General features: G+C 41.0%; 1 protein-coding gene across 1 annotated transcript in view; it reads right to left on the bottom strand.

Annotated features, from left to right (window-relative positions):
* Positions 1-26,393, bottom strand: part of LOC124613618 — a 219,139-nt gene that overhangs the window by 37,723 nt on the left and 155,023 nt on the right. Inside the window, exon 5 of the mRNA XM_047142334.1 lies at positions 19,210-19,343. Within this exon, the coding sequence (XP_046998290.1) occupies positions 19,210-19,343 (134 nt within the window). The remainder of the gene's footprint in view (positions 1-19,209; positions 19,344-26,393) is intronic.

Below are 26,393 nucleotides of genomic sequence, written 5' to 3'. Positions count from 1 at the left end.
CTTATCACCACAATCAAAATAAACGCAGTGGATTGTAAAATAGTAGGGGAGAGTGCCATTGTGAGACAGGACGTTTTGTGCAGTGGTTGTAAATATTAATAATTCTACACATTTAAGTACTTTATAATATTGTGAAACCATTTTTAGGACATTTTAAACACTCAACCACGATGTTTTATGCTGAGTGAAATTCTGTGTATTTTTAAAACAAGTTACGTAACGTATGGGCAGTTAAGCCATACTTCGTCGGCCATGCACCGCCTCGTACCTCACCTCGAAACGGTAGGTTTTCCTTCATCACGGAACAAGTTATATTTCCAAATGGACTGAGTTTAGTTTCCCCTGTCTCTAAAATGATAATTTGTATTAATTGTGACATATAGTGTTTTTAACTTGTATCTGGTTTGATGGTGGTTTTTCGTAATTTAATTTCACTTTCTGATTGTTGGTATGCAGTACAGCAATTACGTAATAAATATACTGAATGCAGTATTGACAAGATTTGCGCGGCTGTAACACTTTCAAATGAGAAAAAAACATTTGTTTCTAGGTACATGACCATGTTGCAGATTTGGAAGGACTTAACGTTTCGGCTTTTCCCTGATATCAGAGTCATTAATAATGTGTCCTCGTCAACCGGGAAGTTGAGAACGGTTGTGAGTAACAAAAATGAATAAGTTATCGTTTGAAAATAGTTAATGCATAAGATTCATGCAAACACTGTATGTGGTTTACATAGTAAGCTATAATAAATCTTTTAAAACACTCACCCGCTCACTTCACTCAACTGCCAGGTCCCTGATGTTAGAGGCACTCCCATGTGTTTTTGACAACGTATCCGTAATTGTGGCCTTGAAGACGGATATTAAAAGATTGTAGGTACGGAGCAAAAGTATTCGTGGGATACTGAGGAGATGAAAAACTGGAAACGTATGTGATGTCAGGCGTTGCGAGATGCGATGTACGGCACCTGCGTCGTAGAAGGAGCGTCCTGTTTATTCAGCAGTAGGTGACAGTTACACGAGCGCCAGAGTTTACTGTAGAGAAACACTGCGTGCGAAGACCACACTGGACGAGAGAAGGCAGAAATATCCTTATAAGCTTCTGCGCGGTGCCCTTGGCGTGACGTAATGGTATTTTTCAATAGCACGAAGTCCTCTCGATATCATGTGACTGCACTGTGATCGATTCTTCCTGCTGCACTCGACGAGTTTCTACCAGTGCAAGCGATTTACTTCATTGTGTTAACGAGAATCCCAGAAATAAGTATTTCAAGAATCTCGTGTAGAGCTTATTTAAAGATGAAAAATTTGGAGAATTAGAATTCATCCTTCTTAAACAGGTTCCTTGTCCCACAGTAATGTTGTGAAATTGCAATAAGTGGCAGCCACATGAAAGCCAGACAGATGGAAAAAAGTCAATAACTGTTATTTTCCAACTGCGTAATCGTCGTGACTATTCATACATTTACTCCATTGTGAAACGAAACTGTCAATGCATTTGTCGAAAGATGTTCTTGGATGCGTACGGACCTTTGATTGTACCCAGGAGTGAATCTATTCTTCCGAAGCAAATCGATGGCCACAAATATGAATGTGTTTCTTCTGGGCTCCAAAAATGCGGAAATCGCATGGGGAGAGACTGAGACTGTACGAAGATGTGTAAGGGCTTCCCAGTGACACTTCTGAAGCATAGTCGAAAAGCCTTGCCAACATTTGAGCCCTGAAGTAAGACAATCGTGGCTGTAGATTTGCTTCGGACGCAGAGATGCACGTCTAGGTAAAATCACGGCTCCGAAGGCAACAGCAAACATTTTTCCTTGAAGGGACTGACCACTTTAACAGTTATGGCGATTAGTTTTAAAATAATAAACAGTTTACTTACTCTTTTCCATCTGCCACGTTGTCATTTGACTGCTCCTTATATACGTGCTGCCGACGTATTTGTTCTTCACCTACATTTGTGTCCATTCACAACAAATAATGAGGGTACTTGACTATGTTATCTGCGGAATTTCTGTTGGAACATTCTATTAACTAATTTAAGAACTCGACTGTTAATACGAATGTGCTCAAGCTGTAGTTTTTTAGAGTGCACTTCTAACTTTTATCCGCTTAATATTCGTCGAGTTCTCACTGAATGCAAATTGTGTAGGATGTTAAACTCTTAATGCGAATCACAAATTTTTCAACAGCTTTGTAGTAATGTCCTGTGTTACTGCACTCCACCTGAAATTAGAATGAAACACGAAATTTGGGAATTTTCAAATCGGTTCATTTAGAGCTTTTTCGTCAAAGTAGCACCTTCGGTTATTCCCAGGTATGAAAAAAAATGTTTGTCCTTTTCCTTGAAATTCGGCACACGTTCTGCAGCGATACGCTGCTCGTCAGCTGTCACTAAAGACGTCTCGTGGGACAAAGCCTCATACTAAATTACGCTTCAGTGTTATGGAGTCTGCACCAGCAATGCAGAGAAAGAGAATTTAAAACGCTTTGTAGAAAAGAGTAGAAGACTGGATATATCACACGTTCTAAGTGGCAAGTCTCACATTTGTGAGGAATCGCTCTTTGAAGGTTCCATACAAACCTTATGTATATAGCTAGTTCATCAAGTGAGATTGCAAATAACAAAATGTGTGACATAAATGACTGCATTCACTCAGAAGCTTAAATTTCTTATATCGCCCAGAGATCATAGACCTTAGTACACTATGTGATCAAAAGTATCCGGACACCTGGCTGAAAATGACTTACAAGTTCGTGGCGCCCTCCATCGGTAATGCTGGAATTCGGTATGGTGTTGGCCCACCCTTAGACTTGACGACAGGTTCCACTCTCGCCGGCATACGCTCAATCTGGTGCTGGAATGTTTCTTGGGGAATGGCAGCCTATTCTTCACGGAGTGCTGCAGTGAGGAGGGGCATCGATGTCGGTCGATGAAGCCTGACACGAAGACGGAGTTCCAAAACATCCCAAAGGTGTTCTATGTGACTCAGGTCAGGACTCTGTGCAGGCCAGTCCATTACGGGGATGTTATTGTCGTTCAACCACTCCGCCACAGGGCACGCATTATGAACAGGTGCTCGATCGTGTTGAAAGTTGCAACCGCCATCCACGAATTGCTCTTCAACAGTGGGAAGCAAGAAGGTGCTTAAAACGTCCACGTAGGCCTGTGCTGTGATAGTGCCATACATAACAACAAGGGGTGCAAGCTTCCTCCGTGAAAAACACAACCACACCATAACACAAACGCCTCCGAGTTTTACTGTTGGCATTACACACGCTTGCAGATGACGTTCGCCGGGCATTCGTCATGCCCACACCCTGCCGTCGGATCGCCACATTGTGTACTGTGATTCGTCACTCCACACAACGTTTTTCCATTGTTCAATCGCCCAATGTTTACGCTCCTTACACCAAGCGAGGCGTCGTTTGGCATTTACCGGCGTGATGTGTGGCTCATGAGCAGCCGCTCGACCATGAAATCGAACGTTTCTCATCTCCCGGCTAACTGTCATAGTACTTGCAGCGGAACCTGAACGAGTTTAGAATTCCTGTGTGGTGGTCTGGATAGATGTCTGCCTATTACACGTTACGACCCTTTTCAACTGTCGGCGGTATCTGTCAGTTAACAGGCGAGCGGGCTGTACGCTTTTGTGCTGTACGTGTCCCTTCACGTTTCCACTTCACTATCACATGTGATGTTTAGGAGTGTGGAAATCTCGCGTACAGACTTATGACACAAGTGACCCCCAAACACCTGACCACTTCGAAGTTCGTGAGTTCCGCGGAGCGGCCCATTCTCTTCTCTCATGGTGTCTAATGAATAATGAGGTCGCTGATACGGAGTACCTGGCAGTGGGTGGCCGCACAATACACCTAATATGAAAACTGTATGTTTTTGGGGGTGTCCGGATACTTTTGATCACATAGTGTATTTGACATCAATTTCATAAATTTTACTTTCACACCTCCACCTGTTCCTGGGAATAACGGGTCTTAACAGACAGACAGACGGAAAACAAATGGCAAAAAAAAGCATTTTATGTGATATAAATACAAATTAAAATTGTCACATTTTTTCTGTACTTGTACTGAATAACCTTGCTTCTTGCCAAATTTCGTGGTTCTAAGTCCACGCGAAGCACCCTGTAGGTTTTGATGAGTGAATCGTCGGGTGATATAAATGGCCGTATCGTTTGAGTGCATTGAATTAGAAGCTTAAAGTTCTTACACACCAAGAGAGCCTAGAGCGTAGTATTTAACACAGATTTTAAATTGATACTTAACCCTAAAAACAATTTATCTCTTTCTTGTACATAACATTAGATACATCAAAATATTTGAGGTGGTTTTCTCATACCATTTAGTTATGTTGCTCACCTAATCACTGCAAAAAGTAGGAAGACAAGTTAGAAAAATAAATGATTTATTAAGTTCATTTAACTGACTGAGTCTAAGTGTCTATAAGAAAGTTTTTCATTCAAGTGCCATTAATACTGTAGCATTACATTTCACGTCTAGTAACACAGTTACAGAAATACAACGGCAGCGTTTTAACTAGTAGAACTGTAGCCAATGAAACGTAATTCTCGTATCTTAAATTTTTTGCAAGAGAACAGCAAAATAAAATTCAAGAAAAAAGAGTGTCAGTGCAGAGTTCTGTTTCTCGTACAACCCTATTTTTAAAGATGGATGTTGCAAAGTTTACACTAGAACTCCCTGTGCTACTAAGGGAGAAATGGGAACATCGTCAACAGATCTTTCTGTTTTGTAATTGATAAGCACAGCTGCTCTTTCTGATGAAGCAGGGCATAGCATTTATCTGCCAGAGTCTTTTCTCTTCTTTGCATTCTTCTGTTTCACGAGTAAGAATGTTTAGAAGTCTTTATGATGAGTATGAGTCACTTTGATGACACTGCATTTGAAGATCTTACACACCTGTTTTGACAACAATGTTTCGGCAACAGCTTTAAAGTCAAGGAAGTTGTTAGTTGTATGTGCTGAAATTACTTGGAATGGGTTCATAGATACAGCTGACTCAACAGTATTATGTAAATCTTTCGGAACAAAGACCTTTCATCTACTATGTGCCGTCTAGTAACGAATGGTTAAAATTTTTTCTTCATCGTTTTGAACTTGTAACAAGTCTAGCGAAATACAACAGGACACAGCAAACACAAAGCAATAAAAATGAGATTTGTGACAAAATGATATTTAGATGAAAATTTGTCGTTTAGAGTCTTTGGTTAACAGAATTTTATTTCTGATTACCGCTATGTGTTGGTATAATGAGAACGTTAGCTTCGGCAGCACGTTTGATAACTTTTGTGCAGGTTGTCTCTCAGTTCTTTCATAAGAAAACTCATGAATAATTATGGCTATGCAAAATTAAGTGTAACGCTCGGCCCTTTGTAGTTGCCAACAGTATATTGTTATATGCATGTGGGATGTTATATACTGGTTTCGTGAGAAGAAACACAATACAGCTTCGCAAAGCCCTTACCAGAGAACAGTATGAAGTACCTCTATTTTAGTACCTTCAGTATTAGATTTGTGTCATCATGCTACGAGTTATCGGTCAATATATTCTGCCAGTCTTACCTTTCTTGTTTCACTTTGATAGATACCAGAGTTCACATTTTGTAGTAGTTATATATGAAAGTTCGACAGCTGTTTAATAAAACAGAACATCTGAAACAAAAACGTGTTAATAACTGAACACATTTTCTTTAGCACTGAAGGGTACATATACGCTTTCGTGTGAAATAGAGACCTAAATTCAGTTATGAATTGAACATTTGAAACTGTTTAGGAACATTCACAAAAATGGTTCAACAGACTCTGAGCACTATGGAACTTAACTGCTGAGGTCATCAGTCCCTTAGAACGTAGAACTGCTTAAACCTAACTAACCTAAGGACATCACACACATCCATGCCCGAGGCAGGATTCGAACCTGTGACCCTAGCTGTCGCGCGGTTCCAGACTGAGCGCCTAGAACCGCTCGGCCACTTCGGCCGGCGAACATTGACACTAACACACTAAACTATTTACTACATGACGGAAAACCACAGTTCGCTTGAAAAATGGTGACTGGAAACTCTAGGCCGACAGCTGTGGTACAACATCAACATTTTGTATGCTGGCGTTCCCTGATTACCACCTTCGGGAATAAGGCCTTTCAACATTTTGTGAACCTCCGTATTATCTGGTCTCACATATAACTTTCTGGAAGTCCGTGTCCTTGTGCACTAATAATCTCCAATGGCAATAGTCGTCAGCTCTGCACAAGACCACTTTCGGCGATAGGGCTTTTTCAAAACTTACATAGTAAATGTGTTAGTAAATGTGTCCACGGTGTTAATTTGATATTATGTCTTTTCTATTGCTAGCTGTAGGAAACTACATTATATACCAGTGACTAGATACCTCTTAAAAGGAAACACTACACAAGAAATAGTGCAGGTGCAAAATATTTTCCCTGGTATGTGATGCTTTTAGAATTGTTTGACTATGGCGTTACGTATGAAAATCTGTATGAATCTGATGCCTTACGCAAAATAATAAAACTTTTCTATTATGAAAAGGGACAGAGACTGGAAAGCAAAAATGGTAACAACTTTTCACAAAAACTGGTCGCAATTATAGAAAAATATTAAATTGTCTTATTTTTCGCCTTTTATGACACCGTGTGGAACAGAAAATATTTATGTTTAATCAGCGTTCATTTGATTTTTTATTGTTCACGTATTGACGCTTCACATTACGTTAAACGGCAAGCTATAACAGTAACATGTTTGTGCAGAAAGGAAAGTACTGATATACAGAGTAATGTTAAGACACAAGAAGGAAACCGGGGTTTCACAGCTGGTACATCATGGACAATATTTTCAAATTATTACAGATTTTGGAAGAAAACATAAACAAAAATAAGAAAGCTTGGATTAGGTGTCATATATTTAGAAATGGCAGACGATCCCTTTCCAAGGAAACTGCTTTAGAAATCATTGCATGTGACGCCGTAAAGGATCCATTAGTCAAAATAGTAGAAGAAATGTACGAAGGCGAACTGAAAAGTAATGCCTCCAAAATTTTTATCTGAAAACTTTTAACGCTTTTAAAACAAAACAAACTTCATAGCATACTACATCTTTATTGCTCATGTCTACATATTTATTTCTCAACACAAGAACGTGGCGACCCACACATTTCTCGGCCGGCCGGGGTTTCCCTCGGTTCTAGGCGCTACAGTCTGGAACCGCGCGACCGCTACGGTCGCAGGTTCGAATCCTGCCTCGGGCATGGGTGTGTGTGATGTCCTTAGGTTAGTTAGGTTTAAGTAGTTCTAAGTTCTAGGGGAATGATGACCTCAGCAGTTAAGTACCATGGCGCTCAGAGCCATATGAAGCCACATTTCTCTCAAGGAGAGACCAGTTTGTTATATACTGTCTGATACTGTCACTGTAGAATGTTCATTTTTGTTTACGGAGTCAGAACCTCCTCCCTGCTTGGACTATTTCATCACTATCATAGCAAAATCCTCAAAGGCATTCTATAAGCTCTGCAAATACTTCGAACTCCATCACTCACGTTGAGGTTAGCACCACCACTTCCCTCATTACCGAAAACCCAACGTCGCACATTACTGAAGTCGATACAACCATCACCGTACACAGCTTTTATTTTTCTATGGATTTCAGTTGAAGGCACCTTTTCTGCCGTTAGAAAACTGATTGCAGCACACCGTTTCTCACGCATGTTGCACGCTATAATTCGGAGCCCTCTAGCGGCAGAGTTTTGCAAACTAGCGTTAGTAAAGCGGGAAAGTCGAACAGGGAGATAAAGAGAGGCAGAGAGACAGAGAGAGAGAGAGAGACAGAGAAATAAAAAAAATAAACTAGTGGCATTACTTTTCAACCCGCCCTCGTACAAAGAAAATACGACATTTGTTTTACGGGCACAAGATCGTGGTCCAAGGCATATTCTCTGCTTATCGTTTCGTCTTTGAGTGTTGGAGACATCGTCATAGACTTCAACGATTCATAAAGCAGTTTCAGTCTCAAATAGGTTCAGCAAGCCGAACTATTTACATGTATCCACGCAACTGTCCGTTCGTGACGTCAACAGACAGCTGTCTAATATCACGTGGTTGCTCCAACGTACTCGTGTGTTATGGAGCTTGTAGTCGGGAAGTATCTGGCACTAAGACCCAATAATTTATGTCCTTCTTTTCTCTTAAAGTCTTTTTTCTCGTTTTGAATTTCTGTGGCCTCTCCGCGTATACTAGCAAAGTAGTGATTAGATTTTTCTGAAACCACAATTTCAGATAAATTAAAGTGATGGTTTTCTGGCCGCAGTGCATGATGTATTACTACTGACAGCACTGGAAGACGATACGTTAGAATTACTGCTGTGGATCATGGCCTTAATAAAACAAATATTAGCAATAACGTAAATATTGGATGTGAAACCCTTCAAGCAAACGCTACCCCTGTCGTCCGTACTGTTCAAAATGTATACAGATATTAGTGTCACCAAATGATGTGGTAAATATTAGATTATACGATCAGGTATTGCAGATGGAACAACCTTTAATGGTTTGCTGATGACCCAATCATCTTAATACAAGATGGGAAAGACGCAAATTACACAGGGTATTAAGGGTAAGTGCAGATATTTCTATTGATGACTGAGAACGGCGCACAGCACAACGTTACATCAGTATTTACTTCGTTTGCAGACTAATAATTATAGCTTTCACGAGTATTGTGCTTTCAGTTTGGTTAGTACCTCCAAGTACGCCTGGTGCAAGCAAGCCGTAAATATGTTAAATGTATTCTCAGTTGCGAATGTGGAAAACCATCTGCTGTATAATGGAACCCGGATTTTGCACTTATCGCGGTAAGCAGGCAATCGAGTCCCGGTCCGGCACAAATTTCCATTGTCTTCATTCCATTATACAGCTGATGGTTGTCCATATTCGCAACTGAGAATACATTTCCTGTATCTAATAACAGCTGTAGTCGCCGCAGTGCCTTGTCGGAAGGAACACTGCATCGTAATTAAGAATTACACAGACGCTGCAATATCACAAACCATAAATGTTTATTTTCTCCTAGTCAGCAGGTGAACTATTGAAGTGAGGACGTGTGAATGCGAAATGGGCAGTCTGTACTGACAGATCTAGTCCATTTCGCAGCGCAGTTACTATTATGCGTGAAACATTAGATACTAAATTATGTTACGTGTGTGGAAAGGCTGTTGGTCACAGATGACGATGGTGGTGTTTTGTTTGCGGGGCGCTCAACTGCGCGGTCATCAGCGCCCATACAAAGTCCCAAGTTTTACACCATTTTTTTTTACACTGTTCAATCTAGCCACTGTCACGACTGATGATGATGATGGAATGATGAGGACAACGCAAACACCCAGTCCCCGGGCAGAGAAAATCCCCAACCCGGCCGGGAATCGAACCCGGAATCCTGCGATCCGAAGCAGATTAGCCACAGAGGGAAAACAGATAACACAATGAAGTGGGTACTTAGTAAGGTATCCCTCAAATGATCTTGATGAACAGTACATACAGGGGAAAAAATCTGAAAAGTTCGAGAATATTTGCCTCCTGGTGTCAACTTTAGGAAAAGAGGGAAATTCAAATTTAGAATTAATAAGAGATTTAGTAATGGAAACGGGATCATTGGGGTGCTCAGTTCAGTAGAAGAAGTGGAGGTGTGAGATAGAGAACAAAGGGACTCATATTCATGTCGATAATAGAGAGTATAGTCCTTTATGGAGCAGAGACATGGACAACAAATCAGAGAAACGTAAACAAGCTGAATTTATTAATGACGAATATCCGGAGAATATTAGCAAGAACCTCTAGGAAAGAGCAAGAAAGCAACACGAAAGATAATGGAATTGGAAGAAGTAATAAGTAATGTAATGGATCAAAGAAAATTACGGCGGACGGACACGTAATGGAGGAAAGAATAACACAAAAAACGAGAAATCGAGGCGAAAAAGAGTCGAAGAATCCCTTGGTCCAAAATGTACAGATAACAACGAGAAGATCTGATTCAGATGAAGACCATACAAAAGATCGAAATATCTGCAGCTACATTTTGAGGAAATTGTGTTGAATACATACGTAGTAAGTTCCGAGTGTATTGGTATACTGTTGAAGAGAAATCTCTGGAATGAGGAAATCTCAATAGATAAAAATAATAATACAATTTTTCTGCAGAAAGCGATATTTTGGTAATTTTTTTTTATGTAGACTGTAGTTATTCAAGGTATTTTAGCTTCTCGTGCTAGACAAATGAAGAAATGCAATTCTCTCCGTTCACCGCTTATGAACCAGTCTCTTAGTGTTTGAGATTGTTGAAATGCTTTTGTGAAGTGTTATCGAAATGGTTCATTTTTGCTTAAATTTAATCAGGAATAGGATATCAGTGTTTAAATACATTCAGCTGATTGTTCCCTCAGTACGTTGGATTACAGTATCAAATTATTGCTAGCGTCGAAAAATCTGCTGTGTTATTCGATTCAGCTGCCTAACGTGATTAAGGGCTTTCTCTTTGTTACCACTCTTTTCCCGGGAGAGGAAACAACTTGTTACTGCTGCTCATCAGCACATTATTTATTTCAGAAAATGTACGGGAATATTAGACACGGTTGAAAATCGACCGACTTGATATTACTATCGCCGCTTCTGTTTTCAGTATTTAGCCTACAGGAATATTGTGTTCCTGAATCATTTGGCTGAGTAGTGTTACAATTTCATCGCAGTCATAAATTCTCCAATGTTACCATCTATAATTTATGTTTTCTATCATTTGTTGCCCTTCTTTATTTATGGTTGTTTTCTTCTTGTGTATTATCAATTTAAGCTGGTGCACAATTTTTAGTTTTAAGCTAAACCGACTTTTTCACCCTGTACAGCGTTTAATGTGCCTGCTTTTCATTTTTAGTTCCCCTAGATAAATCTTTCTTTGATCTGTAAACCCATGAAGAACACAATCTTTCACGAATATTATTTAGTGATCCACTGATCCTGTAACTTTACAGGTGTGTTCTCAACCGAAAACAGAAAAGTGATGAAAAAGTAATTTACATTGCGGGACTAACGGTTTGTCTTCCGAACCACTCCGAACACATATCGCGAATTCACTCTAATAATGTTAGTTTCTGTTTTCTACACCCATGAAATACTCGGAGTCTCCCCAGTAAGACTTGCTGGATCATAATCGCATTTTTTTTTAAACACGTACAACAAAGAACATTATTTTCATGCTGCAACAATCTGTATCTAGTCATTTTTAAAAATTGTGTAACAAAAATGCTGACTTTTGCTGTATTTTATTCACCGACCGGTTTCAGTGAAAGACTATGCTCACGGTAGTCAAAATGTGATTACAAATCCAACACTAGGTATAATACATCTTACGAAAACACAAAGCACATAGTCAATTTCAAACAGTACAGCTCCAATACACGGCGGCTGTGTGAGATTCAGGCGCTGATCTGGTCCAATAGAATGTACTTAACAATCTAAGTGAAGTCAACTACAAATATTGGAAAGGTGGAAACCTATGTCCTTGAGCATGATCACATTGCTCGGAAGGTAAACAGTTTATCGTGAGACAACCGTGTTTAAGAAACAATGCGTGCAAGGGCTTCTGTCATTTCACTCGCCTCTCCGCTGCAGAGGGACTTCATTATCCAGGAGTAGTTATTTACTTCTGTCGATATTGTATACTTTTCTGAAGAGATGATAATGAGCGTTAAGTCAGTAATTAGGTTCTGACATTAACATTACTCTCCCGGGAGACACTATAAAATGAAACGTACCTACATCGTCTGGTGGCTGGGTATACGTCCTCAGAGGATATGGGAGGCTATGCTGGTGATATATTTAACACCAGAAGAGTCACCTTAGCCGAAGAACCGTTGATGTAGCAACCATACAAAATAAGTTTCATGTATGTGAGAAAGGTGGGCTCTATAGGTATGACAAAGTCAACTTATCTTTGAGAGTAAACTCCGGAAACAATGTCACCTGGCTCAGAAACAGTGAAGTTATGTCCCCTACTACAGCGCCTGTAACGCAATCAGGAATATTTTCAATTACGAAAACACGAAACACAGGTATCTTGTGTGCATTCCAGCGGAGGTAAAGCAGGCAAGCTATGTGGAAACAATCAGGAAGAGAAGACAGCCCAAAAGTATTTTGGTTAAAGTCGAAACAACTAAAGAACGAATTAATGAAAGTGATGGTAATCGCACAAATAAGATGAATAAGAAACTTAAGGGAAACAAAAGTGTTGCTCTAGGCACGATAATATGTTGGTGTTGGCGCACGACAGTGAAATCTTTAGTACCCGTACTAAAATTTCACGAGACGAGTGTGGATAGAAGCTGCAAAATAGTAAATCTTTAATGACACTTAAAAACAGAAAGACGCTCTAAAAATACGCGTGCAATCACACACACACACACACACACACACACACACACACACACACACACACACACATACACGAACGCGCGCGCGCGCGCGTGCGCACACACATACGCACACACACGAAACATCTCGCATTTCGTCAAATGAAGGTACTGAAAATAATTAAAATGTATAGCTGATAGCTGATTGCTGGAATACGAGGATGAGCAAGCTACTCTGAACACCCTAGAATCTCCAGTCTAAAAGAATAGCGTCGAGTCCACACACTTCACATTACTTTAAGATCTTTATCACACTCGTTTCGTCGTCGGCTGAAATAAACGGCAAATCTATATCTTAACTTGCTTCCGCCCTCATGTCAGGATTACATCGACAACAACATGATGATATAGCCTGGAGTGGCTAAGAAAAGGGAACATGTTGCAGTGTAAATACTTTGGTGCATGACAAGCGGTCATCAAAAACAGTAATAAGTTCTTACCCACACGAGCAATTGTGACAGTGAAGTTGAGAACGGATGGAGATAATGTGTTAATGTGACTGTCATTTGCAATTATAAGAAAGACGAGACTAAAAAAAGTCTATAAAATTCTATGAAAGTGTACGAACACGTCATCCGGCGACTATATGAATTAATAGAGTGACGCCGAATCTCCAGTTACATCAGGTAGGTACATTGCCACAAGTTTTCACCGTTTTCACCCGCGTACTTCTCGGTCATGAAATCGATGACCTCCTCCGTATATAGCCTTGATGCCAGCTGTGACGTCAGTGGTGCTCTGTCCATTGTTAAATAAGGCAATGGCTTCGTCCAGCTCCCGCTGCATCTCGAAATAGCCTTGTCCCGAACTGTCACTGAACTACAAGCTACCGCCTTCATTAATTTCGGTCACCTCTTTTATTATAGGAGCTCGTTGTCTGGCACAGTCTTTATCGAGTGCAATACTGTGTTCGCCGGCAAATAATTTTCTATCACGGCTGGGTATTCGTTGTGTTCGTTGTTTCGTCATATTCCAGAGGTAATAGAAGTCAAATCGTATAACTTGCAAAGTTTCGTCCATATTGATCACATTTTTGAACCCCTGCGGCAAAGATGATTCAGGAATATAATGAATATATAAAATTATAAATGTCCTACCAGTGCTATGGAAACTTTCATTCATAAGTGCATATATTTTTATACAGGGTGATTTTTTCCACCGTGCACAAACTATAGGGACTGATCGATCAGAGGATACGGAACAAAAACGGTCTAATGAACTTATGTCCGGAAATGCATTATTTCCATGTTAGACACCTTTAATTCAATCATACTTTGTTACAGTGAATGCTACCTAATACGTTCTGTACCGTGCAGCCTCAGTCACAGTACGCATGGTTTCCTCCAAGAGGTTGGTAATGTTCCTCATACGTCATGCCCAAGCACCTTCTGCTGCTATAGTCATTGATAATGTTGTGTCCGATTCACTTCTCTCGCTGACTTACCTTCTAGCGGATGTGATACGGCGTTGTACACGTATTCGAAACAAGAGCTTGCCAACATGGTGTTTAGTAACGGAAAGGCAAGTGGCAACGGGCGGCGGGCAGTAAGTTTGTATCAGGCGACCTATCCCCGGCGACAACAACCACAGCATTCAAAGTCTGCAACAATATTTCGCCATTTGTTTGAGAGAGGATCGTTTCAGAAAGCAGGAAATCAGGAAGTACGTACCCGAAATGTTCGGACATCAGACTTGGAGGGAAATTTGTTTAACACTGTGGAAGGTGACCGCTATGTCAGTACCAGGCATTTGGCCAGCCAGTAGAGAGTAAGCCAGACGACCATGTGGAACATTCTCCATGACAATTTTTACTACCCTTATCAGATACAGCGTGTGCAGGGCTTACTGGCGACAGACTTTCTACATAAAGAGAAGTTTTTTCTTCACCAGGCAACCGCGATTCCAGGATTTGTGTCATCCATCCTATTCACAGATGAGGCATCCTTTGCGAGGAGTGTTATCTTCAACTTTCATAAGAGTCATTTATGGGATAGTATGCAGAACTACATTGGTACGGTGACAGAATCATTAGCAACGGTGCAGCCGCAATGTTTGGGCCGGGATAATTGGCCACCGTATTCTGGAACTAGTCTTCCTTTCACGTCGCCTAACAGGCCGGAACTATCGCCGTTTCTTGCGGGTGACTTTGCCTCCACTGCTGGAAGAAGTGAAGTTGATAATTCGAAGGGTCATGTGGCTGATTCACGATGATCCAGCCCAACCGTTAACGTTCGTCTCACTTGGTCAATGGATCGGACGAGTAGGCCATTTGCATTGCGTGCTCATTCACTGGATCTCGTGCGATTCCTAGTTATGGGGCCATCTCAAAAGTACCGCGCATGCAGAGTCCGTTCCAAACGTGGAGACCCTGGAACAGCGGAACAGCGTATTCACACTGCCTTTGACACTGTTCAGATGCAGCCTGGGCGATGTGAACGTGTGAGATAGAACATGCTATGGCAGGTACACGCTTGCGCTGAACCACGTGGAAACCATTTTCAACACGTACTGTAACTGTGGCTGCATGGTACAGCGCGTATTAGACATCAGTCTTTGTAGCAATGTATGATCGAACAAATCGTCCCTAGCATGGAAACCATGCATTTCCGGACATAGGTTCATCAGACATTTAGATACCTAACCTAATTTAAAACCTGATGTCCTCTGCATAATCGTAACTACTTTACCCACACAGCTGCCAAGGGCCACACTGTGGTAACTCGTTGGATTCGTACGATCCATGCCTGGTTTCCATAACGGAATTTAAATTGCCTCCTTCCAAGTTTTCCATAAACACCTCTCATAATTTACTACTTGATGTTATCTGCACAACTGCAATTGCACTACTAAGTGAACTACGTCCGTCAGTATAGGCTAACCGTTTTGCGTCCATGCATCCACACTTCCAAACCTGGCCTGCTGCCCTGGCAGAACGTTAATGGATTGCACATGACTCACATACTAGAAGGTAGTAACCAACTTAAAAACATACTACTCCCAACAGCTGTTATTATTAGTCTACAAATAAAGTAAATACTGCTGTAATGTTATTCAGTACACTGCCCTAAGTCACCAATAAAAATAACTGCATTGGTAACTGTTACACACTGCATATGAAAGTGGTCCGACTCCTACTTTATCCTTCACAGGAGTTACCAGTTGTATTTTTTTCTAGGTGTCTGAAGACTTATTTGATGTATCACTTTATTAAACGGTCAGTCTTCCCCATCATCAAATCACTAAAAAGGAAACAGTGGAGCATGGGCTTTTTTATTTTATTTTTTATTGTTCATATACTTTTTAATTTTCGATGAAATTCTGCTGGCGGTTCCTTAAAATCGCGTGAAAAATGAGGCTGTGGTAGTAGTGAAACAGTAATTCCGTCAAGACATGGCACATTCTTTGTTTCGACTAGGCTGAATTGTCTTGAAGAGGAATAGACAGCTCTTAAAAGGGCAACCATAGGAGTTGGAAAGAAAAACATAGGTGCAAAGAAGATAATTGCAAAGAAATCATGGGTAACAGAAGAAATACTTCAGTCGATCGATGAAAGAAGGAAGTACAAAATTGTTCAGGGAAATTCATGAATACAGAAATACAACTCGCTGAGAAATGAAATAAACAGGATATACAGGAAAGCTAGGACGAAATGACAGCGTGAAAAATGTGAAGAAACCGAAAGAGAAATCATTTTCAGAGGGACTAGCTCAGCATATAGGAAAGCAAAACAACCTTCTGTCAAATTAAAAGTGAGGGTGATAAAATTAAGAGTGCAACGGGGATTCCACAGTTAAATGTAGAGGAGAGAGCAGATAGATGGAAGGAGTACATTTAAGACCTCTATGAGGGGGAAAATTTTTCACTTATGATAGAAGAAGGACCGGGAGTCGATTTAGATGATATAGTGGATCCAGTATTAGAATTTAGAAGAGCTATTGAGGACTCAAGATCAAATAAGGCAAGAGGGGTAGATAGCATTCCATCAGAATTGAATGAGTGAGTCTGGTGATATACCATCTGACTTTCGGAAAAATATCATCCACACAATTCCTAAGACTGCAAGAGCTGACAAGTGCTAGAATTGTCACACAATCTGCTTAACAGCTTATGAAGCCACGCTGCTGACAAGAGTAATACACAGAAAAATTGAAAAGTAAACTGAAGCTTTAGGAAAGGTAAAGGCACCAGAGAGGCAATTCTGACGTTCCGGTTGATAATGGAAGTAATACTAATGAAAGAAAGTTCATACTATTTTTCTACCTGGAAAAAGCGTTCGACAATGTCAAATCGTGCAAGAAGTTCGAAATTCTGAGTAAAATAGTGGTAAGCTATTGGGAGAGACGGGAAATATACTATATGTGCAAGAGCCTAGAGGGAATAAGAATAGTGGAGGACCAAGAACGAAGAGCTGTGATTGAAAAGGGTGTAAGACAGGGATGTGGTCCGTCGCCCCTACTCTTCAATCTGTACACCGAAGAAGCAATGATGGAAATTAAAGAATTGTTAAGGAGTGGGATTAAAACCCCAGGTGAATGGATATGAATGGTACGATTCTCTGTTGACATTGCTACCCTCAGTGAAAGCGGAGAAGAATTAGATGATCTGCTAAATGGAGTAAATATTTTAGTGAATACAGAGTACGGATTGAGAGTAAATCGAAAAAAGAAAAAGTAATGAAAAGTAACACAAACTTAACATCAGGACTGATGACCATGAAGTCCATGAAGTGAAGGAATCCTACAACCTAGGCAGCAAAATAACCAGAGGCGGGTGGAGCGAGGAGGACATCAAAAGCAGACTTGCACTGGCAAAAATGGTATTCCAGGCCAAGAGAAGTCTATTAGTATCAAACATAGGCCTTAATTTGAGGAAGAAATTTCTGAGAATGTACCGTTGGAGCACAACATTGTATGGTAGTGAAACATGGACTATAGCAGTAGTAAGTTCCTATAGGACCAAACTGCTGAGATTATCGGTCCATAGGCCTACACACTACTTAATCTAATTTAGACTAACTTAGGCTAAGGGCAACACACACACTCGTGCCCGAGGGAGGACTTGAACCTCCTACGGGGGGAGCCGCGCAAACCGTTGCAAGGCGCCTTAGACCAAGCGGTTTGAATTGTGGGAAAACCGGAAGAGAAGAGAATCGAAGCATTTCAGAGGTGGTGCTGTAGACGAATGATGAAAATTAGTGGTGGACTGATAAAGTGAGGAACGAGGAGGTTCTGGGTAGAATCGGGGAGGGTAGGAATATGTGGAAAACACTGACAAGGAGAAGGTCCATGATGATAGGACATATGTTAGGATATTAGGGAATGACTTCCGTGGTAATGGAGGGAGCTAGTAGAAGGCAAAAACTATAGACGAAGACATATATTGGAATACATCCAGCAAATAGCTGAGGATGCAAGTAGCAAGTGCTACTATGAGGTGATGAGGTTGGCGCAGGAGAGGAACTGGTGGCGGGCCATATCAAACGAGTGGGAAGGCTGATGACTCAAAGAAAAGAAAAAGAGGAAAGGGCCAAAAGATATGGCCACGAACGTAGGTGAGGCACTGCAGGCGATGTCGTGCTGTTAGCAAAGGAGCTTGCGTGGTTCTTGCGCTGTCACAGCCCGTTAAGGCCAAGTTTAGCCGCACTGTCTTAATGGTTACGTTTTATGTAAGTCCCACGTTGATTTCTGCGGTTATTTTATGCAGTGTTGTTTGTCTGTTAGCACTGACAACTCTACACAGAGGACCTTGCTCTCGGTTGTTAAGTGGAGGCCGTCGGCTGCTGCGTTGTTCATGATAAGAGGTAATGCCCGAAATTTGGTATTCTCGGCACATTCTTCGCACTCGGATGTCAGAATATTGAATTCCCTAACACATGCATGTAGCTCCAACAACCATTCTGCGTTTGCAGTCTGTTAGTTCCCGTCGTGCGGCAATAATCGCCTCGTAAACCTTTTCACATGAATCACCTGATTACAAATCACAGCTCCGTAAATGCACTGGCCTTTTATACCTCGTGTACGCGATACTTTAACCAACTGCTTATGTGCATATCGCTATCCCATGATTTTTATCACCTCGTTGTATATTTTGAACGCGTCTCCGCACGATGTCAAAATTACTGACGACGGGAAATTCCGTTTGTGGTTTATAGTGGTATTCTTCCTACATATCACGAATTTCCTTTGAAGATATTATAGTGCGGTCTTTGACTGCCTTTGAAAATGTGCTCACTCTACCTGCTGAGAGCATATTTGAGAGGCAAACCAATTGCCGTAGTAGTTGTTCGTTCAAAACTATTGGATAGAACGGAAACTTGGTATTCAAAAGAAGCTTTGGAGGCGCGTCAATGAAACAGCAGTATTTCGTGGAATATGATGGTCAGGAAAGGTAACATTTGGAGTTTGAACTGTTTGGAACATCTTGCTGTAGAAACGAGGAACATAATAAAAGGACAAATAATATTGCATCTAGTTTTCACTTATCATTTCCATCACTAATTCTCATAAGTATCGTCATGCATATGCTGTGAACATGCAGCATAGCACAGTAACTCAATTTTCAAGAACTACTATTTTCCACATTCAATTTAGAATTATATTCTAAAACGAAGATATGCTGTAAGATTTGACGAACCGTAGACAGCGCTCTCTCTGCAGAGAGTACTCTGTGTCTAAGAATAAGCTTGTAGAATGGAACTGTGTACCGGTAATTCGACGTTTGCCAAAACCATTGCAACCATCAGCGTAAGAGAAGCTGTCACAGATATTGTGCACCATTTGGACGACATCTTCTGTCGCTGTGGAGGTCCAGCCGTCTGGTGCAGTATGAGTAACAGTCCTGGAACACAAGAAATATCAGTGACAAAACTGCTTGCTAATGATGATTAAAATTTTCAGAACAAGGAAACTATGAGGGCTGCCCTCTGAAAACTTCGTATCATACAGTAATCACATGGAGTCCTGGTACAGTGGTTTAATTGGTCACGGAGGTATTCTTCAGCCTTATTCAGTTGAACTACAGCTTTATTCATAACGACCTCGCTGTTGCTGAGACGTTAAAGTATAACTCCCCTTCATTTTCATTCTGTTTAGGGATCACTAAAGATGGAGGATTAGCTCGTCTTGGACGAGGTTAGGGAAGGAAATGCCCCTTGTCTTTGGTGAATAAACAGTTATGGCATTCACTTTATGTGACAGACAGGTAATCTTTCTCCTTCCTACTGCGAATGCTATGTCTCACAACTGCGCGTCTTCGCCTAGGATTGGCACTGCAGTCTTACTCGAAACACACCTGAGGAATGTCAACATTGGTGAAGTGTAATAAACAATTTAAGCGACACCGTACCTGATCTGTGGGAGAAGTTTGCAATTTTGTACACGAAAGCGCACTAAGAACTCGACTACATATAGATTAGATAATGTCATTGCGTTTTTTGGTATCAACCATGTCACATGACATTCTAGACAAAACGTGTTCTGGGTATGCCATTCCACTGTAGTACTAACATTCGAGAGCTGACGTTATTCTTTCTGCAGATGACTGCGTCTAAGACGACCGACATTACTATTGTTAGAAAACGATGCCAGTAGTTGTGATCGTCCACGAAATGATTTCTGTTGGAACGTTTTTATCCTTGACTTTTCCAACCATTTACTGGCGCAATAAAAAAACTTACAAGAGGATACTAGGATCCCGTACTGAGTGTATTCAGGAGGATGAAAATGATATATTGATATTTATTCGTAAAACAATTTGAGCACCATTTCTAGAATATTAATTTGCCATACAAGACTTATTCATGAGAGGTATTGAACACCCAAAATACTGTAGACATCTTCATCTTTGGTTGCCCTAAATGCGACGTAAAACATATGAAAAAGTAAACCAGCATAATTTATGTTGGAACGTTTTTGTTCTTTTCTTGCTCCAAACACTTACTGGAGCAATAAAAATTTTCAACGGAAATAACAGGATACCCGTACTGGGTCTTCTCAGGATGATGACGTCATCAGGAAAAACAAACTGAATGTTGTACCAGTCTGACCAACGCCCGGGTTCCCGGGTTCGATTCCCGGCGGGGTCAGGGATTTTCTCTGCCTCGTGATGACTGGCTGTTGTGTGCTGTCCTTAGGTTAGTTAGGTTTAAGTAGTTTTAAGTTCTAGGGGACTGATGACCATAGATGTTAAGTCCCATAGTGCTCAGAGCCATTTGAACCATTTTTGAACCAGTCTGACCGTGGAACGTTACATCCTTTAATCTGGCAAGTGGTATAATGTATCATGTTTCTCTTCATGAGTTTCCGTCAACCAGAATTATTAGTGATGGCGCGGCAGTGATCTTTCGCGCACCGCCAACTTGTTCACATTGTTATCATCTTTGATTGGCATTGATTATAATGAATAAAGATGAAATTTATTCCGGGGTCTGTAAAAACCATCGAACAACCAAGTGCGAGAAACACTGAAGCGCCAAAGAAAATGGTGTTGGCATGCGTATTCAAGTACAGAGATGTGTAAACAGCCAGAATACGGCGCTGCGTTCGGCAACGCCAATACAAGACAAGTGACTGGCGCAGTTTTTAGATTGGTTACTGCTGCTGCAATGGCAGCTTATCAGGATTTAAGTAAGTTTGAACGTGTTGTTATAATCGGTGCACGAGCGATGGCACACAGCACCTCCGAGGTAGCGATAGAGTGGGGATTTTCCCCTACAACAATTTCACGAGTGTATCGTGAATATGAGGAATCCGGCAAAACATCAAATCTCCGACATTGCTGCGGCCGGAAGAAGATCCTGCAAGAAAGGGATCAACGGTGACTGAAGATAATCGTTCATCGTGACAGAAGTCCACGCTTTCCGCAAATTGCTGTAGGTTTACATGCTGGGCCGTCAAAAAGGGTCAGCGTGAGATCCATTCAACGAAACATCATTGAACGGACTTTCGGAGCCGAAAGCTCAGTCGTGTTGATGACTGCACGACACAAAGCTTTACGCTTCGCCTGGGCCCGCCAACACCGACGTAGGACTGTTGATGACTGGAGACATGTTGCTCCGTCGGACGAGTCTCATTTGAAATTGCATCGAGCGGATGGACGTGTACGGGTATGGAGACAACCTCATGAACCCACGGACCCTGCATGTCGGCAGGGGACTTTTCAAGCTGGTGGAGGCTCCGTAATGGTGTGGAGCGTGGCAGTTGGAGTAATATGAGACCCCTGATTCGTCTAAATATGACTGTGATGACTAGGGCCCGGATTTTAATGACACGTCATTTTTGTCTGAACCATTGGGTGAATTTTAGAACAATTTGTACACAAATCTAGGCATTTTAGTGTCGAAAAATGTATTTTTATTCCCGTATAAAGTCATATTTCAACAAGTTTTAGTAATAGGTCATATTGCGGCTAATTTTTAATGTGATAGGTCATATTTTCGTCGATTTTTGCCAAAAATGCATATACTGTTTTTCTCGTATCTTACGGGACACACGAATAAGAAAATGAATATGTTGCTCACGAGACAATATTTAACGTGCTATTATGAAAGATAAACAGATAAATTAGTACACAGCTTTATTTCTCAGGACTGTAGCAGAAAATCGGAGTACCACAACAGTCGTTTCGTGAACATAAAACATTGTTGCGCAGAGTCGACAATACGATCTCAGAGCCAACAAAGGCAGCTTCTGCCGTAATAATCATCGCAGTCGCACAGGTGTTCCCAGTAACCAGTTTGAATACAGCGTTTACCTTGTTCAACATGCCTAAGGCAAAGTGCTCCGACAGCGTGAAGTTGCGAGGATATGTTCGAGAATTTGGAGATAATTTCTTTAGTACTGATGGGAAAATATTATTTTGGTAACAGTGTGAAGTTAAAGTTAGTGCAGAAAAGCGCTTTAATGTGCAACAACACTGTAATACCGCTAAACACAGCAGCTGTGTGAAACGAAGTGCTGAAAATAACAGCAGCCAAACGCTGTTATTTGAACAGACAGGTCAATCGTCAACCGTGCAATCATTCTGCAAGGATATGTGAGAGATAATGGTGTCCTGCAAGATCCCATTGGAAAAGATGAAGAATCCACGCTTCAGACGGTTCCTGGAGAAGTACACAACAAATCCAGTTCCAGATGAATCTACACTGAGAAAGAACTATTTATCCGTATGCTACATTGATGTGCTCAACAAAATACGAATTACTATTGCTGAGCAAAAGATATGGCTACCAACAGATGAAACTACAGATATTAGTGGGCGATATATTGCAAATGTTGTTGTTGGTGTTCTAAAAGTTGATGGCCCTGGAGATACGTTCCTACTAACGTATGAAGCTCTCGATAGAGTAAACAATTCGACGATTGCTATTTTGTTTGACAACTCTCTGAAGCTACTGTGGCCAGATGGTGAGAAAAGAGACAACGTTTTGCTGCTTGTAACAGATGGTGCTTCATATATGGCTAAAGCAGCCAAAGAGCTTCAGATTCTCTACCCCAGTATGGTGTATGCCACTTGCCTTGCACATGCGTTGCGCAGAGTTGCCGAAGAGGTGCTATAAAATTACCCTGACGTGGACAAATTAATTTCCTGCGGCAAGAAAATCTATGTGAAGGCTCCGCTACGGGTGCAGAAATACAAGGAACAAGCACCTTCAACGCCCCTCCCACCTAAACCTGTTCTTACAAGATGGGGTTCTTGGCTTAATGATGCTTAGTGTTACTGCACCAACTACACCCAAATAAAGACAATCTTCTGTGACCTTGAAAGCGATGAATCAAGTGCTATCAAAATTGTGAAAGACATTTTACAGATACATTGTCTAGAAACCCGGCTTACATCAACGCCAATTTTTCAGTGATATCAAATGCCTCAAACGACTGGAAGCTGTTGGTGCTCAGCTATGTGAGGCCCTGAGCATTGTGCAACACGTGCAGAGTGAGTTGCGTCGAGCTCGTGGTCATGTGGCTGACAAAGTGAAAACCAAATTGCAAAGTGTTCTCCAACGGAATCCTGGATATTCTACACTGTGCAAAATTAGCATTCAGAGAATGCCGCAACATTTGAAGATACTGAAACAAAGATGAACTCCAGTGACCTGGCTGCCTTCAAATACGCTGCAGTGACGTCTTGTGAAGTGGAGAGGAGCTTTTCCAGGTACAAAACTATCTTCAGCGACAACCGTAGATCTTTGACAATGGAAAACCTGAAAATGCACCTTGTCATCCAGTGCAACTTTGCACAAACTGAAGATTGACATACGGTATTAAATAATGTGAAACGCTTTAAATACTATGTAGAAATAAAAACGTTGTTTTACTGTTCGATAGATGATCTTTTCACTGTACTTTGTGTTTAGAAAAAAAACATTCAGTCATTCAAAAAATAGGTGAAAATTAGCCACAAACCCTACAGAAAGAAAGAACTATACTAACAACATTTTGGGAAGTGAATTTTGTAATGCTTGAAACAAACTTCTTTAAAGTCATATTTTATTTTTAAGGTAATATTTATGTAAGTCTTAGGTCATAAATGCTTGCATATTTCACTGTTTTTTAGGTAATTAAAATCTAGGCCCTAGTGATGACAAGTGATATGTACGTAAGCATCCTGTCTGATCACCTGAATCCATTCATTGTGCATTCCGACGGCCTTGGGCAATTACAGCAGGACAAAGTGACACCATACAAGTCCAGAACTGCTACAGAGTGGCTCCAGGAACACTCTTCTGAGTTCAAACACTTCCACTGGCAACCAAACTACCCAGCCATGAAATTTATTGAGCATATCAGGGATGTCTTGCAACGTGCTCTTCAGAGGAGATGTCCACCTCCTCGTACACTTACGGATTTATGGCCAGGCCTGCAGGATTCATGATGTCAGTTCCCTTTAGCACTACTTCAGACGTTAGCCGAGTCCGTCCCACGTCCTGTTGCGGCACTTTTGCGTGCTCGCTGGGGCCCTACATGATGTTAGGCAGGTGTGCCAGTTTCTTTGGCTCTTCAGTGTATATTCTGGCTTGAGTATGTCATTTGCAAATTATAATTAACTGTGTGATATTTGATTCAAGAGTAATAAATGTCTCGCTTGACAAACATGGCGAGGCTTAAAATAACTTTGAAGTATCATATTATAATTAACAACTGAGAATAAGTTGGATTTACAATCTTGTCATGATGTCTTTGCGTGACGTACTAGCAGTTAATGACAAGCATTAGAACCTGACTTCGGTGACGAGCAGCTTCTACTAGTTTCGACAAATTACGCCGGTGGTAAATGTCTAATTGGCGCAATTTGGACATGGCACAGCTATTTACCAGCCACCAAGTCTGATTTTAAAGGTACATTCCGACATAATTACTTGAAGTTGACTATAACAACGAAGACAAACAAACAACCCAAAAATATTACTAGGCTGGAAAATTATAGTACGTTAGACAATTTAAAACGAGAAATGAGTACATTGAAGGTAGACATAATGGGCATTAGTAAAGTGTTGTGACTAAAAGAACGGGACTTCTGTTCAGGTGTGTAAAGGGTTGTGAACACAAAATCAAATATGAGTTATGTAGGGGTAGGTTTAACAATGACTAAGGAAACTGGAATGAAGACGAGCTATTAGGAGCAGCGTAGGGAACGTATTATTGTAGACGAGGTAGATCCAAAGCTAACAATCAAAACAGTAGTGCCTGTTTATATGCTGTGTGGACGAAGAACGGCTGGAAGAACGCTAGATGAGAAAAGATGAATCATTTAGCTCGTAAATAGAAAAACAAATTTAATTGAGATAGGGGATTGAAATTCAATAGCAGGAAAAGGAAGAGAAGGAAAATCAGTAGGAGAACATAGACTGTGAGAAGGGAATGAAAGGGGAAGGCGCATCGTAATTATTTTGCACAAAGCACAATCTTGATTAGTGCTATAACTTGGTTTAAGACAATGATAGAAGGTTGTACACATGGAACATGTTGAGACACTGAAAAGTTGAAAACAGATTATATAATGGTAAGATGCAGAATTCGAAACCCTATTTTAAACTGCAACTCACATCCAGGGGTGATGTATAACCTGACCACACGTTTTTCGCTGATAAAAACTGAACGCATTGCACATAGGTGATAAATTAAGGAGATGGGACTCGCGAAAGCACTACAGTTTGTTTAAAGTTTCGAAGGGAGCATTAGACAATGATTGACAGAAACAGCGGAAAGAAAAAGACTGAAGGTGAATGGACAGCTTTGAGAGATGGAATATTTAAGACAGCAGAGAAACGACTGAGAAAAGAGACAAGGCTCAGTAGAAATCCTTTGGTGCCATATGAAATATTCTATTCAGTGGACTAAAGGAGAAGTTGTATAAGAGACGCGCGAGTCCTTACTACGCAAAAATACTTTCGTCATCCCAAAGTCTATAGTACTTATGCTCGGGTGCCACCTGAACGTACAGTATATGTTCTGACATAGATATGCATATCTTTCAACAACAAGTTGATGGATGACAGTATCGACAATGTGCAATACGAAAAATTTTCTACAACACAACCTCTTAAGTAGGATCGTATCCTAGTATCTCGTCAATGGCGAGACTGTTTGAGGGAAAGATAGTTTCGGACAGCAGAAATGGCGAAGGGGAAAACGGCAGTCTTCCCTTCAAGAAGACCAAAACACGTATGACAGGACGTCGTATTGAACTCCAATACAAAGCGATTTGAGTGCCTTACGTAGTGGTTCAGCTCATCTGTGAAGAAGCCTTGTTGCATCACCTGAGGCAAAATTCACCCACACTTTAGATCAGCATTGTGTCAATGAGTACTCAATCCAAATGCCACATGGAAAATTCGTCACCATTATAAGTGCCTCTGACAGCGCCACTGTTATCTGCGAAGCTGCAAAT

Source organism: Schistocerca americana, chromosome 4, assembly GCF_021461395.2.
Source record: "Schistocerca americana isolate TAMUIC-IGC-003095 chromosome 4, iqSchAmer2.1, whole genome shotgun sequence".
NCBI lineage: Eukaryota > Metazoa > Arthropoda > Insecta > Orthoptera > Acrididae > Schistocerca > Schistocerca americana.
This window is presented reverse-complemented; position numbering and strand designations above follow the sequence as displayed.